The sequence below is a fragment of the Malurus melanocephalus genome, unplaced genomic scaffold (assembly GCF_030028575.1).
Source record: "Malurus melanocephalus ecotype Western Australia unplaced genomic scaffold, MMel_1.1 scaffold_36, whole genome shotgun sequence".
NCBI lineage: Eukaryota > Metazoa > Chordata > Aves > Passeriformes > Maluridae > Malurus > Malurus melanocephalus.
This window is the reverse complement of record NW_026623268.1, coordinates 1007886-1019795: the sequence shown is the minus strand read 5'-3', so window position 1 is coordinate 1019795 and position 11910 is coordinate 1007886. Positions and strand designations below refer to the sequence as shown.

Here is an 11910-nt window from a genome sequence, read left to right as displayed (position 1 = left end):
TGGAGCACCTGCTCCCCCTCCTTCTCCACTGACTTTGGTGTCTCCCTGTTGTTTCCCTCGCACACTCCCATTGCCTCCTCCTCTTCTTTGGCTAAAAAAAACCTGTGTCCATTTTGTTTTGAATTTCTTCTTAAAGTATGTTGCCACAGAGGCATAACCAWCGTCTCTAATTGGCTCAGCCTTCGCCAGAGGCATGTCCATCATCTTCAGGGCCATCAGGGCTGACTCTGCTGGACATGGTGGAAACTTCTAGCAGCTTCTCACAGAAGCCATCTCTGTGGCCCCCCTCCTACCAAAAACCAGGCCATGCAAAACCAACACACCTACAAAGCACAAGACCAAAAGCTATTAATTGTTTAAATTCCCTTTGAGGAAAAACGTTTGACTTGTATTTCACACAATAATCACAGCTGCTAAATATAGTTGATTTCTCAATGATCATATTGTGTACACACATCAGTGCTGTAACTGCTCTCTCCTGTTCAYTCAAATTTGTATTAGAAAGTGATCAAAATGAGATCAGGAGGCTACTGACTCATTTGGGRCTAAATTACTATTAATTGTCTACACCACTGCCTTCATGCCTACATTCTTTAACTAGTAAACCCATGTCTGTGAAATWAGTATTTTGGCAGTGGGATGTCAAATACCATTTGAGGGTTGCTCTCTCAGCTCCCATATAAGCTGAGGACCTRTCCTGGGTTTACAGAATAAAGCTACTCATAGACTTCTGCAGCACATGCATAGCCCAGGTGCTCCTTGACCTTTCGGGGCCCAAAGGAATAATGTGAAACACTACCATTAATGGGAAACTCTGATACATTCACTACATCCTGTTGTGAGSAAAGTCTCTGACTGGTCTCTTCCAGTTTCAAGGTCCTGACCTTTCATCAACTGGTGAGACATCAATAACCACCAAACAGCAAACATCAACATCCCTACAACCTCCTTGCTTTGCTGGACTAGGAAGCTATTACTGACCAAATGCACCTATCAGGGCAAGGGGGACCAGTGTGTAAATGATTGCCACAAAAACCAAACTGCTGTCAGGTCAGTACCTGATTGTGCTGTAACGTGTTTTTCACTGAACATTTAAAATAGTGACCGGAAAGAATCACACACATCTTATTGAAGTATTCCTTCCATCCTCCCTCCTCACCAGGGAACTAACACATCCAAGACCCCCTTTCTGGGATCACAGACAAACCCCCTGACACTCACCTTTCACAAGTCCAGGAGCAGAGCAATACAAGTGACAGCAGTTGCCACTACTATCCACCACGATCTCAAATCACAGTACAACTGACAGAAGCAATTGACTAACAAATGTTGTAAACCCAAAATTTAAGTTAAAAAAAAAAAAAAACCTATGTGTGAAGGTAGGTTTGTGCCAATATATCTACTTTGTCCTCTCTCACTAAAYTAAAGTGGCAGTAACAATCCTAAAGCAACACTTTAAATAAAATACATCTCCCTAAATGTCTGAGATTGGTACCTATCAATAAAGTAGATTGTTTTTAAAATATCAGGAGCTAATAGGAGTTTATCATTAAGACTTATTTCCTGCTTTGCAATRCAAATGAAAAATTCCTCACTGGGAATAAAAAACTACTGCATCAGAAAGACTTGCAGCACACAACTTCACTATTTCCTCTTCTGAGTTTCCAGTCTCAGTTCTCAGACACCTGCTCAACAAACATCACCTCTTTTAGAACCTTTGTGCTCTTTATTATGCAATGAGGTCACCGTGTTGATTTTGACTTACTGAGAAACACTGAGTACCCAAATGGAACTTAGCACAAGCTTTATTGCACAGAAGAAATTTATTTTACAGAGAGCCTCCAGCTAGTCTCTAGACAAACAACTTTTTTTCGAGGAACTGAAAAATGTACAGGTTTAATATTACAATATTTACTGTCACTTTATAGTCTAAATAATTTCTCACTATTGTGCAGGTAACAATTYAGGTAAAAAATATGAAACACCTATAAATGCTATTTGAAAGTCCCTCGCATACCAAAATAAATAGATGTAACAGAAAATTAATACACAACAGCTCTAAAGCATCTTTTAAAAAACCCAAACTCCTAAATGTTGAAAGATCATTTAAAGTTTATTGAAAAACCTTTAGAGATTAGTATCTTGATATCAGGTATCAACCATGTCACAACGTAAGTAAAATCCAGGAAACTGCAATTAAAACAGCTTTTAAACTCTGTTARGTTGACCCTGTGAGCCAGTCCCTCAGTTAAAAGTTACTGACAGAAGCTTTTGGAGCTAAGTACATGTAAACTGACAGCTATGCCAGGAGGTACAAAAAATAAATTCAGCATCTTTTGTAATTTCAGCTGCTCCCTGCTACACTTTGAAGCATTCTGAACATACAGACCAGGCTGAACGACTAAACCACAAACCCACAGAACTCAGCAGTGTCAAAATCACCTGTGTTTTCATTACCTGTGCACTTTGTTTTTAACAGTCTCTCCTGATAAGAAACCACTTATGGGCAAGTTTAGTTGCAGTCAGAAAACAGAGCAGAGAATGCTTACTCATTTACTTAGAATKAAGTGATTTGAGGAATAGCAACTGCTTCATTAAGACAAACATATTCATTTTGTCATAAGGTCATTATGTTTCCCAGCTGCTGCTATAAATCTAGTTCTACATTTTCATTTCCAYTTGTCAGCTACAACAACTACAGCTTCAAAATTTTCTTGGATAAAACAATTACCTAGAGCTGACAACTCTGAAGAAGACGATTTTATCACACAATATCATACCAATAACTTTCCATAAACTCAAAGGAATCAAGACATTTACTCTTGGCAACAGAGTATAAAAAGTGGCACAYCAGCAGTCTTAATTACTTACTTAGGTGCCTTGACAGTAACACAARAGCTGAAAAAGCTCTCATCTTTTTTTATGTCCACTACTAAACACCATCTTGCTTAAAGGTTTTTTTAATTGTTTTTAAGAGTTGATAAAGCTTAGGTTAATGACTGTGRACTACAGAACAAAGAGGGATAAGAAACAGAATTCTGGGAAGCTTCTTAAATATCTAAAGATATCTAGGGCTAGAATGACAATTTACACTTAGARAGTAATGAASACCTTTCAGGATTCCAARCAGTAATTCCTCTGGTGAGTKCTGCACTCTCATTCTAGTGTGACAGTCTCATGTTTTGATTACACAAAGGAAAGGTTATAGTTGCCATTAGACTACTGAAGCACRATTCTCTGAACATGAGCCACCCAACAGCCTGAAAACCATCTCTGCTTGAYACAAATAATTAGCTAGAGACCAGAGAGATCTCACATCTTCAGGAAAGAYCATGAAACTCTGAATATACAAACAGAGAAACTAATTTTGAGATTACTTCTTACCCAACTGATTCTTCATCATTAGATCTGCGTCTGCTACAATCCTTTTGCCTTTTTCCTTTTGCAGAAGGCTTTCTGTTGTTGGCACYTAATTTCCACTGAAACAAAGCATACAAAATTGGCAGACTTCAGCAGATGTGAATATTTCATAATGGATAATGCACTAGAAAAATGGGACARTGCCAGACACTGAAACAATATAAGTGACCAAATATATGTAAGCCACAAAGAGCAATTTTGCAAAAAAATATTTTTTTTTTATTTAAAACATCCACATACCACCTGATCTTGAATAGAACATTTTTTTCCTGAAGAAATATGATCATACAGGAAAATTTCAGTGTTTCACTATTTAAAGGRGGACTATCCCAAACATGAGCTTAAATATTAGGCCTATTCTACAAAGCCACAAATACACAAGATGCATAAAGTAAAGATTWACTCCATGCATTTAGGCAAATTATAAAGGTTATAATATGGATCTAAAAGATGTAAAACTCTGAGAAGGAAAAGCAATTTAAAAGTTTGGTACTTAGGTGGCAAACCTCATAACACCAAGACTTGTTTTTTTTTCCAAATTCTCTTACCTTACCAGAAAGTACTTACATTTCCAAATTAAATAAATTTGGAAATTCCTTCTGCCATTACCTCCTCCTAATCTTCCTCATTTCTTAAAAATTCAAAATATAATAAACCCAAGAGATGCTTGAAAGTTATGCCACTCATGATGAAAGCAGACAACCTTATCTTCATTTCTGAATAAGTGTGGGTTGAAAGGACATCCGAAAAGTTCATGCCCATGCATATTYTACAAACTTTAGTGAAGTCATATCTCATATCACATCAAAGACATATCCCAAATCAAATTTTTCCCCACCATAAGGACTAATTCTAATGGAAAATAGTTCCATTATTAAAATAGTTGTCAGGAAGATATTGTCCTGAAGGTGCTCTCCCCTCATCCTGCCTTCAAACATCATCTGATTCACCTTGTATCACTGGTGTTCAAGCACAGAAGAGACCTACACATCCAAATCATTGGAAACTGCACCAAGTTTCTCAAACAACATGGTGCAAACTCTGACAACTCATGAGCAAGCTCCTCTTTTAAAGTAGAGCATAAAACTAGTCAGTGTTAAAAACAGATGAAACTCCCCAYCACATATGAAAAGGTTTGAAATTTATAGACACAGGTAGGAAAAATAAGAAATGGAAAATTGGACAACATCAAGGAAATAACAAGGAAATGAAGTATTTTTCAATCCAACAAGTCAAATCATTATTTTTAGAGAAGCTCAGAGAAATACAGAAATAATTCCATGCAAGTGCTTGGATCTGCCCAAGAGGTTGCTGCTTATAACCACATGAGACACTACCTCCTGTTTCAAAACCTGACTGCAACTGGATGCTCTGCTCACTGAAAGCATTGCCATACAGAACACAACCCCAGCATAAGTCTCTGTTGCAGCATTCTCAAATGACCTGGCCTACCAGGAGATCTGGATCATATTACCATCAYTAATGTAAGGCAAAAAAAATTCCTGCCTTCCCTCACTACAGCTTTCAAGCTCCTCTGAGGAGTCTGTTTGTCCAGGCCCACGATTCTGAAAGCATTAAAGTCAGCAACAAACTGGATGCTGAACTGAAGGAGACAAGAGCAGCAAAATATGTTTCCAACACTTGACACCTGAATTTACTTTTGGAAGAGATTTATAGAGGCAAATATTTGCATCTATATGACAGTCTATATGACAAAGATGATCCAGACAGTCATTTATGATAAATGGCATAAGTACTCTCAAGTCTTTGGGTCTTAATACAGTTATTTCTCTATTAGCACCTATAATTCGGTCAAGAGTCACACAGTACTTCATATATTCTCTTAGAAGTTTGTGCTCTTGGATAACTGAAAATTCAGTGTAAAAGTTATTTCCATATCRTAACAAAAAGTTTGGTAAGTAATCTAAATAGAATCTAAGAGTTCAGGAGTCAGAAGACAATCAACTAAAAAAATAAATGTATTTACCTCTAATGATTTTCAAAATAGTTTCAAACTACAGGTTGAAGGTAAACTCTGCTTTTCAATGACTTAGGCTGGAAACATGGCACTAAGACTCCCACTTCTGTAAATGTATGCTTGCAAGCAGATTTCAAATCTACACGCTTGTCTCTCTCAAGATAATCTGAGTTATTTGTTACAAGGCAGCAACTTGGTGTTGAAAAAACCCAGCCTGCAAAACTAAACCAAAACCTCATGTAACATTCTACTACACACTTCACACTCTGAAGAACTTCTCTTTACCTCTTTTAAAGGGTAGTCACAATATGGAGAGCCTGTGAGMCTTGCCAAAGGGGACTGAACTTGGACATCCTCTGACTTGGTGTTTGTTTTCTTCTCTGGTATACGAAACTGAAAATAGATGATGCTACACACATGGTAAAACTAAATTATCCACTGGTGCTACGAGCTGACATATRGCCATGTACAAAGTTTTCTAAACTGCAGGGTCAAATAAAATTGTAAGGGAAGCACTGACCTGTGACATCACTTTAAATGCATTCCTCATTAATGCCTGATCCCAAATCATGTGTCATACCACATGAAGAGCTAGTCTTAACACATGAACCATCTGAAAAWGCTCTTCCTATTCCATTAACTTTACAACTTCAAACATGTCAAAAAGGTGACAACCCATCTACTGGCACAGTTWTCTTAGTTCACTCTGATTTGTTCACCCTCTAGTTTGTCTCATCTTAGAGAATTATAAAGAGAAAACAAAACAGCTGAATGTCATGACCAAGTTTGCTTTCTCAAAAGAAAAAAATGAGGATGAAGAACAATTACATCTTATAACAGCACAAGTACTTCGGTATGATAATTTAGCATCAAACAGACTTTAATGTACTCAAAATAGGAAAGGTTCCTTCACTGAAAATCAAACCAAAAATGACCAGACTAAATTTCTACTAATTCATCAAGACAAAGAAACAGGATGATATTTCCTATCAGTTAATTAAACAAGTTAAAACAATATAAACTGAAGGAATTAAAAGTGCAAGCATTACTATTTCTCCAGGTATCCTGAGTACTACAACCAGCTGAGGATGTATCAGAGAGGGACTGCAACAATTACACCTTTCAGACAACTGAGTCCAGCTCAGCCAGGAAAAAGCTAAAGCTACTCTACATGATGGACACTGTAAAATGAACTTGCTTTGCAAGCCATCAGGTGCCTTACACTGTAAAATGAAATTACAAGCAGGGATTCCAGARCAGCGACGCTAACAACTTAATTATTAACACCTCATCTGCATTCATTAGCTCAGCAGGCAGTCCTTCAGACAAACCATAATGAAGCTGGCTGCACCATAATGAGATAACACTTCAATCCTTCAGTCTGAATCGTGAGTGCTCTTACTCCTTCTCTATACTTCTTTGAAACTAAGATTGAAGTTTTATGTAATTAGACCCAAACTTCTGCTTTTGCTGGTCAAATACTAACAAATATGCCTTTAATAACTGATTCCTCAGATGCTAAAGGATACAAATGTTATGCATASGCAACATCAAACAAGTACCTCTCTTTTCAATCAACATGTAAAGATTAAAACATTAAGACATTTTCTTATTCAGGAACTTTTACAAGYAAATTGTTTCAAATTTATTTGTTTTAGTTTGTTTTAGAAGTGGCCTATAAACACATTTATCAGTCAGAATGCATGTTTGTGATCTGTGCTTTAATGCCTAGGTACAGATTTCTTACTTCAGACCTTCACCTGCTGCCTGACTAGCAGCTTCTGCTATGAGATTCCTAAGAGCATACAGTTCCCGAGAATTTTAAAATACCTTCAAAATTAAAGAGGTTCTGATAACCTCTGTAACGACATAACAGACAACATTAAGTACAGATAAAGKCAGACCCAGTAAACAAGAAGAGGCAACTGACAAAGGGATGTAAAGCACAAGATACATTAAACAGCAACATTTCCAGTTTTCACTGCAATGTTTGCACTCATTAAGAAGATGTTGGTTTACAGAGCCCACAAATAACGAACAGAACAAGCACGAAATCAAAAGGCAAAGAGAGRTCTGAATCTATGCTAAACACAAGTTATGCAGTTGCCTCAGCTTTTSCCAAATAAAAAATTACTAACTCTACACATACATGTGCATACGCACTCAGCAGACTCCTCATCTAAACGAGCAATACTTTTCTGAAGGTTCCCACCTGTAGGAGCAAGGGTCAGAGAAAGTGCATAAACATAGTGCTGGAAACAGCTCATTTCTAAACCACTAGATAGCCCAGACCTTACCCAATCACACCAGTTCTTGTGTCTACCATTTGTTCTCAACAGTACATACACAAACTACTCCTAATACAGGTATTTTAGAAAAAAATATACACTAGCACAAGAAGCCTCTTAGCACATCTCTGCAGATATAAGTTTTACACAGTTTTGCAGCTATTCTACTGCTTCAAGTTACTCTAAAATTTTAGTGCTAGCCTAGGTCTTAAAATAACTTGGAAACCCTGCTTTATGTGTAATCAAAAGCTAAGCCTATCATGTATTAATAKATGTTCAACAATAGACATTAGTATTGACTGCTACCACAATAAACAGTTTCCAAAGAAATTATATTCCAACAAGGCAAAAGTTAGATCAGTGAAGAATGACTTTGGCTGTCAGAACACCCTAGAATACCCACAGCCTCAAAATAAACCGTTAAAAAACTTTAGAAACACTTACACTGGCATGACTGGAAGATGATGTTCTTCCTGACATGGTTTCCTCTACTGGAAAAAAAAAAAAAGAAAAAAACCCTTAGTAATTTCTGGTTTACTGATTAAGATGGACGCAGGACCACAGTAGCAGGTACTAAGAACAAGAAAAATAATTTTTCAGCAAAGTAGCACAAGGAAAACATATGCATAAAATAGCTTGCATTGGATGGGACTTTTAAAAGATCTTATAGTCCAGCCCTCCTGCCATGGGCAATGACATCTTTCATTTGATCAGGCTACCCAAAGCTTATCCAATCTGAYCTCGATCACTTCCAGGGATGGGGCATCCACTGCTTCTCTGGGCAACCTGTTCYAGTCTCACCATCCTCACTGTAAAAAATATTTCTGCTTCATGTCCAATCTACACCTACCCTCTTTCAATTTATGACCATTTCCTCTTGTCCTGTCACGACAGGCCTTGGTAAAGAGTAATTGACAACCAAAGTAGAGGACATACACACACTAGGGCAAGGCTCTAGATTGGCAGCACAGACAGAACTGTTAATGAAACTACCACTAGAATTTATCCCTAGCTAAGACATTTACTGATTAACTCCTCCCTGCAAGCACACAACTAATAAGCAAYTCATACTTGGACTATAGAGTGAAAAGGCGTTACAGAAGGCACCTGTACCACTGCAAGGGCTCCAAGAATAAATATTCAAGGTTTCCTGTTAAGTTTATAAAATCATCACTGGAAGAACCGAGTTTCAGAGCTTCCAGCATTTATGGGTATTTGTTCTCTTTATACATATTCTATATGACTCTGGCATAAGACCTTCAAACCTTRCAGCTAGTTTGGATTTCTCAAGAAGCCAAGTTCGGGGACTTTCACTCATCCCGGCCGTTTTCCAGCTTAGAGCCATAGTCCCTCGGTGTGGTGAACAGCAACATCTACAGACTGATAAAGAAAACCGAAGTACTGCCTGATCCAAGGCCTGCGATGAGGGAAAGCCGACAATGGGGGCCCGCCTGACAGCTCGGGGAAGGACCGGCGGCAGCGGCAGCGCCCGGGCTGTCACCGCCTGAGCCCGGCCCCACAGCGCTGTCCGCCGGCACTGGGGCACTGCGGGGCACTGCGGGCCCCGAGCCGCGGCTCCTCCCGCTAACAGGGGAAGGGGCTTCCCTCTGACAAATGCGCAACTCGCCAGGGCCTGGGYCAGCTATTCCACATTTCCACACTCCTCAGCCATCTCCCAGAAGAGCAGCAACGCCGCCACCAGCCGTCCCCCCGCCCCTCAGTGCCCTCTGTCTAGCCCTGCCGGCTTTCCTCGTTCGCCACAGACACCGCGGCCGCACGAGTCCCCCTGAGACGCTGCCGGCCCTGCCTTCCTCCCCCRTCCAGCGCCGCAGGGCCGGGACTGAGCAGGAGAACACACCACCGGCAGCAGCACACAGCACTCACCGCCACAGCCGGAGCTGTTTACCCGGGCCCCGCCGCCGCTGCGCAGCTTCCCCGGCCACTTCCGGGGCACCGCCCTGCCCTCAGGCCCTSCGAGCTGTGACTCGCTCCGCTTCAGCTCGCTACTGAGCTGCTGGGGGAAACAAGGGAGAAAACTGCATTGCTTTTAAAGAAGCGATAGGGAACCCGACCCAGATTTAAGCTGTACCTTGCTAATCACGTTTCCCTCAGCTCACAGCCAGACCCCGCCAGGTTAATTCCCCTGACGCGGGGAAGCACAGCCGGGCAGCGCCTTKGTAAACCCGGCTGACCGCGGTTTGTACCTAATGCCCTTAAAAATTCTCCTACAGCCATAAGGAGACGAAGATTTGTTGGTTGAGTTTTTTAGTTTGTTGTTGGTTTTTTGTTTTTTTTTTAATTTTTTTTTTAAGGGCAGCTTCAGAATTGTAACTTTTGTGTGGAGCTGTTTTGTTTTCTTCTTGGTAGTGGGAATTAAAACCGGTGAGGACAAATGTTTAGTTTCATACTCGAGGTTTAGCTTTGATTTGCTGTCAGGTGTTACAAACGTGAGAGGTTAGTTTGTAACTTGGAACTTAACCTGGAGCCCTTTAGGTTACTGTAACTATCATCTTAATACCTGAAAAAGGCCTAGAAATAAAGCTCCATAGACCGGTGTCTATAGAGCAGGTATTTATTGCAGTGCTGGAGGTGAGGGCGATTTTTCCTCCTAACCCACCTGCCTTCGCTTCAAATTGGCACACATTCATACAGTAAGTATCGTGTAACATTACCATTGTCACTGTCCCCCCTGCGCCCACCACCATACATGGACACAGAAATAGATGATATCACAGTTCTGTAAGTGTGTATGTGTCATCCTCAATTCAGTGGTCGCAAGGGTCTCCCTCTAATGAGAGCCCATCCTCTTCATCATGGTGGACTTTTCACCTTTGTCTTCAGGGCATGCACAATTGTGATGTTCATGGGTTTTTTTCTAGTCCTCCAAGTCTTCATTTTCAATTATTTTGCTGTCTGTCCTGTGCCTCTACCGAGTTCTCATTAGTGCTCTCTACTGTTCCTTGTTATAGCATCTACCTGTCTACTTCTTCAGAACTTTTTCTGATTTATGCTCCTTGGTGATTTCACATATCTGTGTACTAATCCAGCCGGTTAGATTAGGTGCAGATGGTACACTGTATGTTGTCAATACACTATTAAAAARCTTATAGCAATACATAAAAAGGCTATCATTGATAATATATTGAAAGTAATTACATTGTATTTTAGTAATATGTAAAAAGTTATTACATTCTTATATTGATAATGTATAAAAAGGCTATAGAAAGTTTTCAATTAATAGGCCTCATAAGCACCTTGTCACTTTGATATAAACCACATGTATCAAGCTAATGACCACATGTATCAAGCTAAGATACATGCCCCAGTATGTAAAGTAATGAAAATTGAAACCATGACTGGGTTTATTTTTTTCATGCAGAGGACTTGTCTACACTCCCAGAGTGAAAAACACTTCCATCTATGATGATGACAGATTTTACAGGAGAACATACGGTAATGTTGGGCTTTACTAGAATAAGGTGGTTTTGGAAATGGAAATGGAAAACAAAGTAATCTTTATGGATCTCATGGAATAGTTGTAATACTACAATAGTGTTTAGAATATACTAAATGCTTTAACAAGCAYGAGCTGAATTTACATTTTAGAAGCATTTTAGAATCTGAAAAGCAAAGTGGGAGGAAGGGAAAGAGGAATTATTTCTTCTCCTAACAGCACCTTTTAAAAATGAAGGCAGAAATGGTAAAGGCTGTTAGCAAATACGACCTTGAATATTGTATTTATATATAGATAATAAAGTACAAACAGCAGTCAAGACCGATTTAGAATGCAGACTTACACAAAGAAGTACATRCATTATGCAGCTATATATAGTACAATCTATAATTACTACTTCATAATTCWATAATTGTGTTACTGCAATAAAAGCAGTCCTCTGGACTAATARCTATATCATTCTAAGCTGCTATTTAAATGAACTCTTAAGTGACAACTTATTATAAATTGCTTCAATACTTTTCATTTTGCATCTTGAAGGCAATTTTAGGAAGGAAAGTCATACGTGCACTTTATGTAAAACTGGGTTTGTTTCTGCCTCCTGAAATCTTCAGAAACCTTTCACAACACTTTGTAAAGTAGATGTTCATGGTTTAATTTGGAATCATGTATCCTTGTTTTGAAATTGAAAAAAACAATGTTACTGTTAGGAGCTATAGTAAGAGGATAGTAACTTCCTGTTCCTAGTATGCTGGGAAATTAGTCTCTCC

General features: G+C 39.2%; 1 protein-coding gene across 2 annotated transcripts in view; it reads right to left on the bottom strand.

The window, feature by feature from the left end:
• The window catches only part of SENP7 (SUMO specific peptidase 7), a 38515-nt gene extending 28816 nt beyond the window's left edge, over nucleotides 1–9699 (bottom strand). The window contains exons 1-3 of one of the 2 annotated variants that reach the window (XM_057364154.1): nucleotides 9571–9699; nucleotides 8131–8177; nucleotides 3385–3479 (exon numbers count right to left, since the gene is read on the bottom strand). In XM_057364154.1, the coding sequence (XP_057220137.1) occupies nucleotides 3385–3479; nucleotides 8131–8166 (131 nt within the window). In that variant the 5' untranslated portion in view covers nucleotides 8167–8177; nucleotides 9571–9699. Of the gene's footprint in view, nucleotides 1–3384; nucleotides 3480–7547; nucleotides 7602–8130; nucleotides 8178–9570 lie in introns of those variants that run through there. The other variant, XM_057364153.1, reaches the window with a different exon arrangement.
• Between the last annotated feature and the right edge of the window lie 2211 nt (nucleotides 9700–11910).